This window comes from Sminthopsis crassicaudata, chromosome 1 (genome assembly GCF_048593235.1).
Source record: "Sminthopsis crassicaudata isolate SCR6 chromosome 1, ASM4859323v1, whole genome shotgun sequence".
In the NCBI taxonomy this organism is placed as follows: Eukaryota; Metazoa; Chordata; class Mammalia; order Dasyuromorphia; family Dasyuridae; genus Sminthopsis; species Sminthopsis crassicaudata.
Window position 1 is genome coordinate 652842108 of NC_133617.1, and position 17281 is coordinate 652859388.

General features: G+C 36.5%; 1 protein-coding gene across 6 annotated transcripts in view; it reads left to right on the forward strand.

Moving 5' to 3' along the window:
• ZNF462 (zinc finger protein 462) overlaps window positions 1-17036 on the forward strand; it is a 152632-nt gene extending 135596 nt beyond the window's left edge. For all 6 annotated transcript variants that reach the window (XM_074282984.1, XM_074282982.1, XM_074282983.1 and 3 more), the window contains 3 exons: window positions 11755-11878; window positions 15309-15426; window positions 16640-17036. In XM_074282984.1, coding sequence (XP_074139085.1) covers window positions 11755-11878; window positions 15309-15426; window positions 16640-16847 — 450 coding nt within the window. In that variant the 3' untranslated portion in view covers window positions 16848-17036. The remainder of the gene's footprint in view (window positions 1-11754; window positions 11879-15308; window positions 15427-16639) is intronic.
• The last annotated feature ends 245 nt before the right edge of the window (window positions 17037-17281 follow it).

The following is a 17281-nucleotide window of genomic DNA, read 5'->3' on the forward strand; positions in this document are numbered from 1 at the left end:
AATTCAGGGGTGTAGGGCAGAGAGTTATCTTTCATTTCTCAAACATTTATGAATGTGAATTAATGCTTGTCTGATCCCTAGATTAGCAACTGCAGCCCTTTGCTCATCCTTCGCTCCCTAACACATACATCCTTGAGCATTCCTTCTGATGTAGCCAAGCTTTTGGCATCCTTTCATACCCATGCTGGGTTCAGCTGGGTACCTCTTGTTTACTTGCCTACTTGGATGCCCATCATGTGGCACCTGATCTCTCCTACATGGCCATGGAATTGGAAAAAGAAGTTGTCCCCTGCTTATTTCTCTCCTAAAGCCAACTCTGGTAGTGAAGAGGGAAAGATGGAATCCAGACTCTTTGTCATTATGTTCTACTTGAAGGGGAAACTTTTAAGGTTTTTCTCCTTTTTATAATATTCAAGACTGAGACCAATCACTGAGAAATCAATCATGACACAATTTAGAGCCCTTCTTAAAAGTATTGTTGGAAATGTGTGACTCCACTAATCTCTTGTGATACAGATTAATGTGGTTACCTACTAATGTGATAGAAGCCCAGAGAACATCAAATGTGCAAATGAGTTCTTGGGAGAGATACTGCAATCAGAAACTGCTATATGGCTTCTACAAGTGTGGTTCATTGCTCATTCAGTTAGTAAACATTTATTAATCTTTGCAACATGAATGGTATAGTGTTAGCTGCTAAGAGATTCAAAAGTTTAGGTAAAATAGTCTCTTTCTTTATGGAGCTTACACTCTACCAAAAAATTATAAAGTGCTTGAAAAGCAACTTGATGCAGTAGACAAAAAGTTTCCCTTGGAGCTAGAAAGACAAGGATTCAGTACTCATCTCTGACACATGCACTGGCACAGGGAGACACTGGCACAGGACTGCCCAGCATGGTGTGCCCTCATCAGACAAGCTGCTGTGCTCTAAGAGCAAAGCAGAGTTGAATTAGCCCAAAAGAAATGTGAGATGCTTAAAATTAGAGAATGTTCACAGGGACTATTTGGGTCTGACCTGTTGAAAAAGTATTGGTCTGATTAGCCCCACTTGGACATGCTGTAAGTTGACTTTAATATAGTGAAGTCATTTTGGTTCTTAATCAACATCCCAATGCCCCATGGGCAAATTAATATTAGAAGGGGCAGACCTGCATTACCAGAGAGAGTTATTATATCTTTTAGGAATTTCCTAAATCAATTAAATTATACCTGTCATTTCTATCCATCCTTAAAATAAAGTGAGGTCCAAGATGGGAACCATTCCTGAGCTAGAGAGGTTTAGAGAATACTTTTTGGAGGAGCTGGCATTTGAGTTGGACTTTAAGAAATAGATAGAAATTGCAAAGGAAAAGAGTTGAAGGTAGGGCATTCCAGCTTCCCTAAATGGCCTCACATGCCCTTTGATCTCATACCTCTGGGACTATCTATGGCAGGTACTGAGTACTACTTACCAGCTATGTAAGCTTGGTTGCTTCCTGCCCTCTTTGGGTATCAGTCTTCTCATCTATAAAATGAAGAATCTGAATGATCTCCCAGTTGCTTCTAGCTTAAAATTCTATGTTCCTGAAATGTCTTTAGAATTTAATTTTTTTTGGAGGACCACCATTGAGCAAGGCTGGATATTTAATATAGTCTTCTTAAGTGCCCCTGGGAAGACTATAACCTTGGCGATGCTTTTGAAGATGTATTTGAATGTGCTTTCCAGTTTATGTGTAATAATAATAATAACCATTTTTTAAAAGGCTATTGAACACAAATGTGCCTTTCTCTTAGAAAACAGGAAGCATTTTTCTTACCTTGTTAAACTTTACAAGGTAAAGTAGAAAAAGGGTAGTTATAATTACCCCCATTTTCAATTGAAAAAAGTGTGGTATAGGATCCATGAACTTTTTCTCTTAGGGCAAATGATAATGAAGGGCAACTCTCAATTATACAGCATCTGATAATTCAGTGAGTAAATTATCCAGGCCTCTTGATACTTCTCTTTCTCTGTTGGGCTACCTACCTTTCTGTTACTTTACTGTTCATTAGCATTCTCACCAAAAGCTAAGCAGGGTCAGAAAAAGTAAATGAAATTGAAATCAGTAGCTTCTGCCACACTGGCAGTATTTGTATAATGTAGAGGCAAAATTTCCTGGAAATTTGAAGCCATGAAAATATCTTTTTCTTCTCCTCCCAGTCCTTCCTAAGTCAAATTCTACAATTCTTTTTAATCATATATGTTACGATCTTGAGATAGATTTGGATCTAAAAGACATATAGTAACATGAATTGGCTGACTGTAATTCTCCTTATTTTTAACAGTCTTTCATTTTACTTCTATAATTTTAATCCAATTATACTCTTTAATTCCTGAGAACAATAGATTTTCCCTGTTCAGTCATTTTAGTGGTGTCTGACTAATCATAGTCCCATTAAGGGCTTTCTTTGCAAAGATACCTGAGTAGTTTACCTTTTTCTTCTCCAGCTCATTTCACAGATGAGGGAAAATGAGACAGACAGGGTAAGTGACTTATCCGGGGATAGTAAGGGTCTGAAGCTGGATTTCAACTCAATTCTTCCTAATTCTAGGCCTGGTACTCTATCCACTGCACCACCTTGCTGCACAAAGCTTCTCTAACCCATATGATAAGGAATGGCTGACAAATTGTTGATTAGGATGCAGTGATTGAAGAAGAAACTAACTTTAAAAACATTAAAGAATTCTGAAACTGGATCCAGAAGACATCATTACCCACTTTGTTCTTCACACATCTACATATTTAACATCTTACATCATTATTGTTTCTTAAATAAAGTGGTTTTCATTTTAAATTACATTGTCATCACTATATCCCATCTAGTGTCTTTCAAGTTCTTTACATTCTTTTCTGTTTGCTTTTTCTTGAAGAAAGAAATATACAGTAGATAGATCATTGAGTCTAAGAGTTAAGAAGCTTTAGGTTCATCTGTTTACTAGCTCTATGACCCTGAGCAAATGATTTCATCCTTTTAGTCTTGGTTTCCCCATTTGTAAAATGGGTTTAATAACAAAATAATAATAATTAATATTTTATTAATTGAATAAAATAACAAACAATATAAAATTGAATTTAAAATTATAGTAAAAGGATCTATCTTTTAGAGTTGTTGTAAGGATCAAGTAAGATAATGTCTGTAAAGGACTTAGCAAACTTGAAAGTACCATATGAGTATGCACAGTTAGTATTGACTCAAGCACGTTTCATTACCTCTTTTCCTCTTCTGTAGAATGCTGGAAAGTGCCCAGTTTCATGATGCTACTAAAATGCTGCTTTAGGCCAAGAGAATGTAGTATATGCATATGTGGTGATTTGTCCTTTTGGATCTCCCATGCTCTTTTCATGTTATTTGCATTTTCAGCCAATAAAATAAATACTTTATTACCTTCCATCTCCTGTAGGATTTCATAAGTTTACAATGGTTCCATTTAATTCAGTTCAGTGAGAATTATAAGCGAGTTCCTGCCATTCTCCTAGATATCAATCATACAAAGACAAAAGGGATATATATATCCCCACAAAGAAGCTTTATTATACCATACTATAAATAAACAAATACAAATACAAAAAACATATAACATGTCTTTAGAAAGCATAGCACTTGAGAGTATCAGGGACGGCACCTGCCTTGTGGGACTCAAGAGATACTATATTGGTTGGTCATCATCTGCTCCAGTGACTTCACAAAAAACAGGTTGAAAGTATGGTGACCACAGAATTCATGATTCCTTCCCCTACAGATGTGTCCTTCCATATGTAATCCCACAATGCATAAGGCTTCACCCATTCATATTATTCTGATTACAAAAGAACCTTGTTCAAAGACTGCCTGCTGTACAAGCAGAATGATGTTCTTAGAAATTTAAAATTTTCCTGCCAGTGAGCATCTTCAATAATCGACAAATGCTGATGCAGAAGGAGGGGGGGAAAAATTGTTCTGAGTCTTTAGTCCATTTTTTCCTTCATCTCCACATGCCATCTTGTCGACCGGAGAAGCTATTGAGTATATTTTGTATAGTCACTTGTGGTATTTGGTGACTTAAAAATCTGATTTGGCAGCCTTTGTCACGATATCTGTTATAGGACTTGCAACAGAAGAACTTGAATCTAAAGTGCTTAACATTGCAGCTTGCAGTTTCTTGGTACCAGTATACCAATGGCTAACTTACACCAGCAAGAAACATTTAATACTGGCAGGACACCTTACAGTTGAGGATGGCTTTCTCGTAGGATCCAAAGATGCATATTTCATTGACAGTGTTTCACAGAATGCCGGCAGTCTCTGAAGGGGATTGTTTAGTCCAGTCTTATTTTATGCTACAGGAAACTGAGGCTCAAAGATATTAAATGACAAAGGCCATATGACTGGTGAGAAGCAAAACAAGAACCCACTTTTTCCAGGTGCTGACCCAAAACTCTTTTCTCTATACTGTGCATTGAAAATCAAGTTCTAAGGGATTTTTGATGTTTTGCATATAACATATGTGTGCCACAGTAGAAATTTATATCATATTTGAGAGTTTAACAATTGTTGTTGATTCACACACTAAGCCTATACACCTTAGTGGTAGTTAACTATAAATACCTCTTGACCCTAGAGGGCTTGACTTTGCTGCTAAAGTTGGGGAGGTGACTTTCCGCAAACACAGACTAGCAAGAATTTAATTGGATTAAAATTTACCTAGATTATGAAAACGTGTATTTCACCATAAATGAGAATCAAAACGGTGTGGTGGAAAACATATATTTTTTTTTCAAGTCATATGATTTGGATTCAGATTCCAGCCCTGTTATTGCTTATATATTCTTAGGAATTTAATTCATTTAATCCAATCTGGTCCTATGTCTGTGTAAAATGTAAGTGATTGACTAAATGATTTGGGGGCTTCTATCACAGAATTATATTTTATATAATTTATATATCTAGAAAATATCTTGCATCTAGGCCACCCCATTCCTGGCAAAGAATTAATTCCTTTTAATACATACCTGACAAGTGATCATTTCACTTTTACTTAAAAATCACAAGCAAAAGGTAACACCCTATTTTCTTAGGCAATCCATTTCCCTTATACACAACTTGCATTGGTGGGCAATTTTACTTTCTTACACTTTTTTTTTTTTTTTATCATTTTACATGAGAGGAAACATCTCACTTATTTTATTACATTCAGCTTAAATTGCCTTTTTATAATTTCCCCTGTTACAATCTGTGTGTGTATCGTGTTATTACTCACTCTTTCTACATTGATATTCTGAATTCAGATTATCTTTCTTTTTTGTTTCAGATAAATTTTTATTGATGTCTGCTGCTTCTTACCTTATGTTATCCCTAATATCTCTTCCTTTCTCTCTCCCCTCCTTGAAGCCATCCTATATAATAAATAGTATTTTTAGAGGAAAATAAGTAAGCACAAAAATCCAAAAATATATGCAACCTATGGTCCTCATCCCCATAAAGGAGGAAGTTGGGGTGAGAACTCTTATGATAACATGATATGGAGAAAAGCATATTGGAATAGGAGTCAGAAAAAGTGGGTTTTAATCTTGGTTTTACCACTCACCAGTCATATAAATTTTGTCATTTAATGTCTTTGGGCCTGTTTCCTTTCACATAAAATGATGACTGGACTAAATACCCTTCAGAAGAAGGGTGACTTATCATATCTCATTGTTTGAGACATGCTTAATCATTATCATTTTGGTGAATTCACTTTTGATTTTTTTTTGGGGGGGTGATTGTTTTTTTTTTTTTTTCATTGCTATAGTCATTGTGTATATTGGTATCTTGGCTCTACTTACTTTACTCTGTATCAGTTCATGTAAATCTTTCCATCTTTGATATGTTCATCACAGTAATTATTTCTTATAGCAGTAATATTCCATTACACTCATGTAGCACAATTTGTTTAGTAATTCCCCAATTAATGAGCATGTACATTGTTTCCAGTTATTTACTATCACAAAAATGCTGCTGTAAATCTTATGGTATATATAGGGACTTTTTTCTTATAGCAAGTTACCTTTCAATTAAAAAAAAAATTAAAAATATGCTTTCTTTAACTTCTTTAAAGATAGAAATTCCAGAAGACCAGGAAAGGAACTAGTTTCTAGCTTTCTTCTAACACTAAAACTTTTAGATTTTCTTACAGTACTCTGACCTGAGCCTTTTGAAATAACAGAGTGATACACTCTGTTTTTAATCTCTACAAGCCTAAAGGGGTGTTGGTGAAATTGTTAGGAAAGAAACATTTCGGGGCAGCCAGGTGGTGCAGTGGATAGAGCACCAGCCCTGAAGTCTGGAGGAGGTCAAATCAGACACTTAACACTTCCTGGCTGTGTGACCCTGGACAAGTCACTTAACCTCAATTGCCTAAAAAAAAAAAAAAAGGAAAGAAACATTTCTTTAGACCAAAAGTCTAATCTCAAGATTAGGGAAGAAGAAACCATGAGGAAAAAAAGTTAGTGAGAACTTTTCTTCCTTCTCTTGTGCAAGTGTCTCTGGTTCTATATCTTGAAATTGCATTTAAGAGAGATATTCTGATCCCTCAGCATGCAGAAATTGTAATCACCTGATGCTGTGGGCCAATTTGCATTTTTAAAAATCCTTTTTAGAACATAATTATTAAAAATCATTTTGAGGGAATTAAGTCTAGATAGTTATTATTTTAAAATAAATAATCTAAAATTTTCTAGAAAAAAAAAAAAAAGAAACAGGAAAAATCTAACCTTTTAAGCCTTCACGTCTCCAGTAAAAAGTTTGATAGATGAGATTAAAACTGACCAAATAACTTTCTTCTCATACCTCTATTGAAGGCTATTAAGCCTTAACAAGATTACTCACAGAAGCTTTTGACCAGTTTTTTAAAATCTTCAAATCAAAGAAGATCATGATTTTTCTTTTTTTTTTTTGAGCCTGCAATCTGTTGAAACAGCATATTAGGGTGAGAAAGGGAGAATGCACACACACACACACACACACACACACATCTCCCTTTACTTATTTGATATAAAATGCATTTTGGTTAAAATGTAGACTTTTATGCTAAATAGAATTAAATGAGTATGAATTTATAAAACTTATAAATTTTTTTAGCCTTCAGGTTGATGTGGAAGAAACCATATACCCAAAAAGTGTTGGGTTAATGAAAGTATTAGCTATAACTAATGTCTTATAAGCAATATATACTGGTTTCAGTCCAGGATGTATCACAAGAAAAAAACGGATTTTGCATCTTTTCTTTAATAATTACTACTTATTTGGCCTTGGATGTGTCTTTTAACATTCTGGGTCTTATCTTCTGTAAATTGAAAGGGTTGGACTAAACAATTTAGATCTAGAAACGGTTGAACAAATTGGTCACTTCTAGCTCTAGTCCTGGGATTTTAGGATTTTTTTTTTCCCAAGGTCATTGTTCTTTATACTCTTCCAATGGATCTCACTAAGTTTTTTGATCTGTAGATCCATTTATTTACTTAAAAATTATTGAAGACTTCCCAAGAAGCTTTTGTTTTTGTGGATTCTATCTATCATCTAAGTATTATTATTTGACTTTGGGAACTCCCTAAAAGGGAGTCGCAGGGAGCCACACTTGAAGAATCACTGTACTATATCATTGTGCTGTTTCTACTGGATAATTTTTTCCCTTTTCCCAAGGTCATATTATTTTCTAGCTTTTTAATTGCATGATTATTTGCAATTATTCTCTTTTATCTTAAAAGTTGATTTCTTAATGTTTTCTGTCTATCTCCTTTTATTGCCTTCTACTTTCTGTTTTCACACTGGGGTATTGGCCCCTTTTTATTTACCCCTTTTCCCGATTTTCTCTTTACAAAAAATGGCATGCTTACTTACATAGTGAGAGTAAAGAGACTAGTTGAGACTAGTATGAGTATTCATAAAACAAAAAGAATTATAAGAAAGCATCTAGTATCTTCAGTAGAAACGTAGAATTAGTGGTTTTCATTCCATCCTCACTCTGGTTAATTGAAATTTTCTCACCTAACAAATCTCTAAAATTTCTGAAGTTACATATGAAATAGTTGAAGCATGTAGTTTTTTCTTGTGGTCATTCTTGATACCATCCTTACAAAAGGAAGAGCAGTGTGGTACCATGAAATAGGGAATGGCTCTGGAGTACAAAGACTTGAGTTCAAATCTTTCCTCTAGTGCTTATTGTCTGGGTGACTTTAAATCATTTAACTGCCAACAGTTTATTCAATCATAAAAGGAAGGGGATTGGGATAGATGGCCTTTGAGACCTTTCAAATCTTTATCTATGAGCTTAGCTATGATCTTTGTGTCAGTTTATGCATAGAATTCTTGGTGTGATACATACTTAGAAAGTGAATTAATGAGGAATGTTCATTTTGAAAAACAAATATATCAGAACAAATTCAAATAACCTGTTAATATCTTCTTGAAGAGAATTTGTTTTCTCCTCCTGTTTCTAATTCCCTAACTCCCACATGCTGGTTACAAAAGGTCATGGGCAGAAACAGATAAAGGAGATATACCAAAATCCTCCAAATGTCATAACTCCACAGGGCAAGTTTCTTGTTCCTCACCCTTCGCCCCATTGGAAGACTCTCTCTGTCCTGGACCTTGTTCCTGTTTGTTGATTTGGAATTAAAGTACTCACTTCATGTCCAGTCTGGCCACAGTTTGACTTCTTTAGGTCATTTTCCCTTTAGACATTGATCACATCCCACATTATCCTTGTGGCACTTGTGAATGACTTAGAACTGATTTGACTATGAATAATTCCTGTGGATTTCAGGGATTTACCCATAGCATTCAACTGAACAAATCATTGAAGAAAATTGGCTAAAGGAATCAATTACTTGAGTAGAAATGTTTTTAGCCCATAAATATCTTGTTTAATTGTATAATTGCCCTTATAGAGAGTTCCTTTAAGAGGTCTTTAGTTAACTTAGGCCTATGTAGAATAATTCCAATGTATTGCATAAAATAGTAATTATTTATACTTTAGGCTTTCATCTCAAACTTTAGCAGGTAGTTGTCATCAGGCATAAGATATGGCCCATATTCCTCAAACTTTCCAGGCTGATAGAGATCTTTGGATGTAGAATTAAAGTTCTCCTTTGACCAGTGAAGTGTCCAGAAAGGGATAGACTCTTGCCTGTTAGACAGGGATAAGTAAGTGACAGACAAGAAGAGGATAGTGAATTTCTGAGGAAGAAAAGCCACTTCTCTTCGTGGGTTGGAAATTAGGAAAATATTCTGGAGAAGCCATACATCTTTGCTGCTGGTGTAGGTATTAACTTAGGCTTTTTACATGCTTAAGTGATCTCATTCATTTGCATTCTTTTTATATTAGAACAGCTTATGGCCTATACATACTTTTTCACCCCATGCAATTTTTTTTTTTAATTTTTTTTATTATATATATATATATATTTTATAATATTATCCCTTGTATTCATTTTTCCAAATTACCCCCCCTCCCTTATTCCCTCCCCCCGACGACAGGCAATACCATACATTTTACATGTGTTACAATATAGTCTAAGTACAATACATGTGTGTGAATATCATTTTCTTGTTGCACAATAAACATTAGAATCCGAAGGTACATGCAACCTGGGCAGACAGATATTAGTGCTAACAATTTACATTCCCCTCCCAGTGTTTCTTCTCTGGGTGTATCTACCTCTGTCCATCATTGATCAACTGGAAGTGAGTTGGATCTTCTTTATGTTGAAGATTTCCACTTCCATCAGAATACATCCTCATACAGTATCGTTGTTGAAGTGTACAGTGATCTTCTGGTTCTGCTCATTTCACTCAGCATCAGTTGATTTAAGTCTCTCCAACCCTCTCTGTATTCCTCCTGCTGGTCATTTCTTACTGAGCAATAATATTCCATAACTTTCATATACCACAATTTACCCAACCATTCTCCAACTGATGGACATCCATTCATCTTCCAGTTTCTAGCTACAATAAAAAGAGCTGCCACAAACATTTTGGCACATATATGTCTCTTTCCGCTCTTTAGTATTTCTTTGGGATATAATCCCAGTAGTAACGCTGCTGGGTCAAAGGGTATGCACAGTTTGATAACTTTTTGGGCATAATTCCAGATTGCTCTCCAGAATGGCTGGATTCTTTCACAACTCCACCAGCAATGTATTAGTGTCCCAATTTCCCCACATCCCCTCCAACATTTGTCATTATTCCCATGCAATTTTTTATGTCTTTTTTTTTTTTTAGATTACATCTCCCTATTTCATCCAAACTGGTGCTTAGTGATTTTTCAAGTCACTTTATAATCACCACAGGATCTGTAACTTGTTCATTTCCAACCTGGATCCATTCAGACTTCGTTAGGCAGCCTAAAGGCCCCCTTACCCAAGGCTTACCATACTGATGACAAACCAAATGTGGATATCCATTTGATTTATTATTATTATCATTGTTGTTGTTGTTATGGTGATTCAGAACTCTTGAACTCAAGATAGCCATCAACCTCAGGCTTCCTGGAAGCAAAGATTATGGGCATTTGCCACCATGCAAATATGACCCACTAAAAGTTTTATTTCCTTCTGAACCCTTTCAGAGTATTTCCTAAAGACACTAGATGCTTTCCTCTAATTCTTTTTGTTTCATGAATACTCACACTAGTCTCAACTAGTCTCTTTACTCTCACTATGTAATTGAGCCTGCCTTCTTTTCCAATCATAAATATGTGATATCTTTGACCACTTTTTGAACCCAAGCCTTGATTAGTAACACATTGCTATCTGAGTATACTTCCCTTTTCCTTTAGCTTAACTAACATTTTGATTCTTTTGCAGTCATGCTGCTCCATGATTCATTGCCATCTATTATCATTAGAAGACAATTAGTATTTAAAAGATGGGCTTGTACTGCATGCAGCATGGAAATCCAGATCTTTGACATTAATGACTAAGTAATGGTCATTATCGGTGAATAATTTTCTTTTTTCCCCTTGGACAGGCTCTTCTTTGGTTGAGCCTATGCTTTAAATATTAAGTTTCAGATGAGCAACTCACAGTGATGCTCTACTAAGAATAGCCTGTTGTAGAAAGAAATATACTCACTATCTGAGATAAGGTAGTGTGGTGAAAAAAGCACTGAACCTGCAGTAAAAAAATTTTTACCTTGGTTCTAATATTTATTAGTTGTGAGCCCTGGAGCAAGCAATTTTACTTTCTAGGCTTCATCTGTAAAGTTGGGGCAATAATTTTTGACATACCTATTTCATAGGGTTAGTGTGAAGGTCAAATGGAAAAGCATTTGTTGAGAAGCAGTCTTCTAGAGTGGAAAAGTGCTAACCCCAAAATCAAAATGACCAGGTCCAAACCCAAATTCTAATAAATACTAGCAGCTTCCTCATCTATAATGATACAGGGATAAAAAATCACAGGGGGGTGAAATTCAAATAAAATGATACAAAAGATTTTTGAAATTTTTTTTAGTGCTGCATAAATAGTGCAGCTATTATCTTGTGAAGGTATAACTGCTGTGTAAATGTAAATTCTTGTTATTTTTACCTGTGGGCTGGACCACCCCTGAAAGTGGACATGGGAATGAGGGGAGTAAGTGATACTCTACAATAGGTAGATTACATAGCACAGAATTGTTTGACTGTTACTCAGGTGAGACACTAATTACCAGATTTCCCTTGAAATCTTTTCTCTAATGATTCATTATTCTAGCTCTTGTTGGGACCTTTTTTTCTTGAAGGTAAGCCGTAACTTTGAGCTGGTTGGACGAGTTAACTTGGATCAGTTGGAGCAAATGAAGGAGAAAATGGAGATGACCAGCAGTGATGAGGAAGAGGACAAGGAAGAAGAAATGAACAGCAAAGGTGAGGACAAAAATGACTTTTTTGCTTTAACTTCAGATTAGATAGTTTTAGGAGCCATAGACTTCTATCATATCTGTCTGTATATCCATACATGTTGGTTGTTCTATATGAGATTCATGTATGAATATTTTAATTAGACTATTTAAACTTCTAAGTAAAAAGATTGTTACAATAAAGCTAAAGACTGTTGTAAAGCAGAATCAACCAGACAAGTTATTTTGAACTAAAATAAAGAATGACAAAGATATTATAGCAGTAGTGTTTATATATAAGTGGGGTTGTTTTTCAGTATTGTGAAAGAATTCATAGCTCTGAAATCTTCCAGACCATGAAAATAAAAGGATACCCAGTTTGGGACATGGCAGTCAACTTTTTTTATTTCTGATTTTTCTAGTTATTTACATCAAACTGGGGGACCAGTCTTCTCCCCCATCATGGTACTAGGTGCTTTTGGTATATATTTCTCAAGTATTACTTCTTTATTAGTCACCAGAGATAGGAGGATGAAGACTGTCTTCCTTTCTCAGAGTCAAAGTTCCCTCTCCTTCATGGTATTAACAAAACAGTTTGGGCTTCAAATCAGAATCTCATTATAATGTTCAAATCCATAACAAAGAAGAATTTATTGGAAAATACAAAATGGATTTATTCTTTAGAAACATTACTCCTTTCCTTATATCATTCCCAAAACAGTACCTTTTTTTTTTTTTTTTTTTTTTTTGTCCTGGATTACTTTTAACAAAACCATACTGAATAAGAGAATTTAAAATCTTTAACTTTCATTATCAGAAGTAGTAGAAATTCCTTCTTCATGAGGAAGAGGTTTGTGACATTAGAGGTGTGCTGTTTTGTTTTATTTTTTTTAAAATTCCATTTCACATGTATTCTTTCCTTCATGGTGAACTCTTCCCATCTGTGAGGCGTGACTAGAGTGCTCTGCCTTATTGTGCATGCTTTTGACAGTGGCTACAAAGGGGCCCTTTCACTTCAGGATGTTGTGTGCCCTGCTGTTTCTCTTCAGGCAATAAATTATTCTTCATTGGATGTTATGACTTTTTAATCTCTCCATCTTAACATCATTTGAATTTAAAGGTTAAAAGTATAGTACAGGCAGTAGCCCTTTCCAGACCTTCATAGCCCTCTAACCCTCCCAGAGCTTTAGAAGACAAAGGGGAAAACATGGCAGGTGAGGTGGTGGAGAGCGTTGAGCATATTTTTCCCTCTCCCTTCTTTCTTCTCTCCTCCTCAGTAACGTCATGGCATAAATCCAGCTCAATGTGACTGGAATGAGCTTAATGGTCTCCGATAGCTTCTCTCTGAAGACTGTGTAGTCCACATTCATGAACCTTAACCACACAGAAAGAAAAAGTCTTAGGGGTGGGGAGGAATTTATTCTTCCTTCAAAGGGTGGAGGATTTACATGAGTAACTTCCAGTAATGTTAATGGGAATTACAAGCGTAAATCATCCCTTCCCCCACACTGCTCAATGAAAGGAGAATAGCCACTATTGTCTGAATGTCCTTTGAACAGACCCAGAATCAATTTTCCACTATCTAGGTACATTCTTGCCAAGGAGAAGGGCTGATGCACAATAGCCTCCCAAACTTTTTGCTAGCAGTAAGTCTTCAATAAGGAGAATCATAGGGAGGGACAACTAGAGGGGTGGCCCCCAGTGTTTCCAGAGACTGCTGGTAGATGTTAAAGAGTGCTTAATATCCTTCTTGTATGATTAAACTTAGCTGAGGGTGTTAGAATAAAAGTAAACTGGTTTCACGTTTCATAATGGGAGAGGAAAAGTGATATTGGAGCTCTTCCCTCCTTTGCAATTTAGATCTTTAATGAAGCATACTCAGTTACTAAAAGGTATCATTCATTTGTCTTCATGTGATATATAGATGAGAGAAAGAGAGAGAGAGAAAGAGAAAGGGAGGTGGAAGAAGGAAGGATGGAGGGAAGGAGAGAGAGAGAGAAAGAGAAGAAGGGAGGGAGGGAAAGGAAGGGACGAAGAAGGAGGGATGGAGGAAAAGAGAGAGAGAGAAGGAGGGAGGTAGGGAGGGAAAGGGAGAGAGAAAGAAGGAGGGATAGAGGGAAGAAAAGAGAAAAAAGAAGGGAAGAAGAGAAGGAAGGAAGGGAAATAGGGGGAGATAGATAGATACATAGATACATAGATACATAGATAGATACATAGAGAGAGACAGAGAGAGAGACAGAGAGTGCACACTTGTAGATAAAACTACAGTTCCCAGCTGCCATAGTTTGATCTAAGGGTAGATTTTTTTTTAAAGTAAAGAAACCAGGCATGAAGAGATCAAAATTAAACCAAGCAGAATCCCTTCTCCTCCACCACCACCCCCTTTCATTATGTAGTTTGGGAGGAGTCAGGAAGGCATTCTGTTGATTTCTTGCCCAAATAATCCCTGCTAAGGAATTAATGCTCGGAGCAGATGGTGCTGTCTCATTTCCAATGAAAAGAATCAAGCGAGATAGTCTGTGCAATTATTTTTAATGGCTTGTGTGGTGATCTTCTTAATTTGTGAGAAAATGTTTCATCTTTTGTTGAAACTGGCCCCATTCACATAGCTTTTTTGTGCTAAAGATTAAGGAAGCTGAGAAACACCTATGCAGTTAATGTGGTGGTTCGAATTTTATCAGATGGCATTCAATGCACGAGACATCTTTCTGTAACATCTTGTGCATGCAGGCACAAAGTGATCAGATATGTGGAGATGATCTTTCCTGCGCTGCCGTAGCTTTGCATTGTGACTGGAAAGCAGAATAGACCCAGCTGTTTATTATAAACATAAAGACTGTGGCCCTGTTTGATAGGGAGCAATAAACTGATCATGAGGCCTTGGATCCTACGGGGGTTTACTGGCCTCAGATTACTTTCATTTGTGAGAAAGAGCGTTTTGTGTTGTATATCAATTATTAATTTGGTCAACCAGTGTTAATTGAGAGTCAGCCTTGGAGGAGGTACTATAGAGTGGAGAGTCCTATAAAGTCTTTTAGTAGTAGGTCCTATAAGGTACCTATAAATAAAAACAACAGATATAGTCCCTGTCTTCAAGAAGATTACAATTAATTCAGTTAATAGGATTTCAGGAAAAAAGAGGAGTCACTACAGACCCCAGTGACTTCATAGAACCCTTAAAAACAGGAACAAAGAACACCTTGAGACAAAGATGATTGGGTTTATAACAATTTAGGGGGAGAGATAGCTCCTTATTTCAGGGACTTTTCTTGAGTCAACCATAAGGAACTTTCTTTAATAGATAAAAGTTTGATGGAATATCAGAAAAAGTTGCCCAAAATTGATCTTTTAAAAATAGATTTATCAATGAGAATTAATAGGATCTGTGATTCGGTTTTTCCCCTTTTGTCTTTTAAAGAATTAATTTTTCTTTCTCTCCATGTTTCTTCCTCTCACAGATCTTATAAGGTTTTCTGAGGGCAGGGTTTGCTCTGAAAAGCGATTTCCATGCGAGTTCTGTGGACGGGCATTTGCACAGGGCTCCGAGTGGGAAAGGCATGTGCTGAGACATGGCATGTAAGTCTCTACCCAATGGGTTATCCCAAGAATTCCATTCTCTAACATGAAGTGGGTGCGGGGGGGGGGGGGGGGGGGAATGTTTTAGGAGTTCCCATAGATCCTGTTAGAAGAAAATGAAAGGACACAGGCCCTCTGTGAAATATCTGCAGCACATGTTTTCATGGTACTATGAATTAGCAAATGTGAATGCTTTTATTTTATTTTATTTTCTGTTGGTTTTCAATAGGGTCATTCTAGCCAATAGTCAAATAAGGTACCATCTTTCCAAATGACAAAATCCCATCGCTTTTATATATAGAAGTGTAGCGCTTTATCTGGCCAATGTCAATTCAGCTTTCACTAGCGTGACATTCTCTAATAGAGCGCTGGACTGGGAGTCAGAAGACTTGGCTTCTGTTCCTGGCTCTGCGACTGACTCATTCATTGAGTGACCTTGAACAAGTCATTCATCTCTTTGTGCCTTAAATGTCCTGCCTCTGGGGATAGTGCCAGCTTCCTCCGCCGGCCTCCCAGGTAGGTTGGATCATATCTATAAAGTACTTAGAGATCATCCTTGAAAATAAAGTCATCCCTAAGACAAAACAATCTTAATCTCTGTAGGACACAGTCAGTGATCAGAACCATGGTAAGGGATGTCTAGAACAGTGGTGTTGGATATTCCCAGAGACTTTTGGTGAATGTTAATGAGAGTTTAATATCTTCTTGTCTAAATTTAGCTCAAGTAGTCCCTATTAATGAATGTTGTTAGAACCTCAAGTTGATAGAACCCTAACAGCCAATGTTGGTTCTATCTTAAGGAGATTTTGGTTCACAATATTTGTTTACTAACTTGCTCATTGAACCACTATTTATTGTTAAATATTCTAGCTGTCCCAGAAACTTGTGGGTGTGTTTGTTGGGATGAAGGATAAGATGATTTTACCATTTTAGCATTTATGATCAAGTATTGGAGGTGACGTAATTTATATATACAAAATTGTGTCAGAGTTACAAGCAAATCATTAAGAGATCTGGAAAAGGTACAGTCTACTAAGCCTATTGCATAGAAGGGGAAATGCCAGCTATGGAGATGACCAGTTGCATATTCCTGGCAACTGGTAAGAGAAAAACCAATGCTTTTGTGATTCAGGGGGGGAAAGAATGTTGGGTTTCTTTCTCATTGAAGGAAAAAAAATGTTCAATTCATTCTCTCACAAAATATTTCTTGTAGGTCTCTGAATGACAACAAGCAAGTGAACAGAGAGGATGACCATCCAAAGGAGACCTTGGAAGAAAATACTAAGATAACATTAACAGAAGAAAGAGAAGGCGAAGAGGAGGTGGAGATGGACTTTTCCCTGAAGGATGAAACAGTAGCAGTCTGTGTGGTAGCTGCTGACAAATCTCTCCTGGAGAATGCAGAGGCCAAAAACGAATAAGCATTTGGTGTGATTCTTAATCAAACCCTACTTGAACATCGATGAAGGGGTGGGAGGGTGGGGTTGGGGTGGGAAGGGAGGGTGAAGAAGACAGAAACAAAGCTGCTTTTTAGGACTGAACGATCTATTTTCAAAGCACTGGTACCTGTGTGAGTGAGTGTGTATATTAAAGTTATTTAAATGGTGGAATAAGTGGCTCCATTACATCACTGAATCCTTTCTTCCGGACCTCACTATGGAAAGTACATTCATTTCAGAATGTGGAAGCAACTCCCACATTATACAATGTGATTTGTGGTGGAGTCTTGGACGGTTAATGGAAAGGGGAAGCTTCATGAGAGTGGAAGAAGACGTCTCGTAGGGGGGACAACTTTTTGACGCACAACTTTTGGTGCGTTTTTCTAATTTTAATACAGTAAGCTTTTTCCAGACTT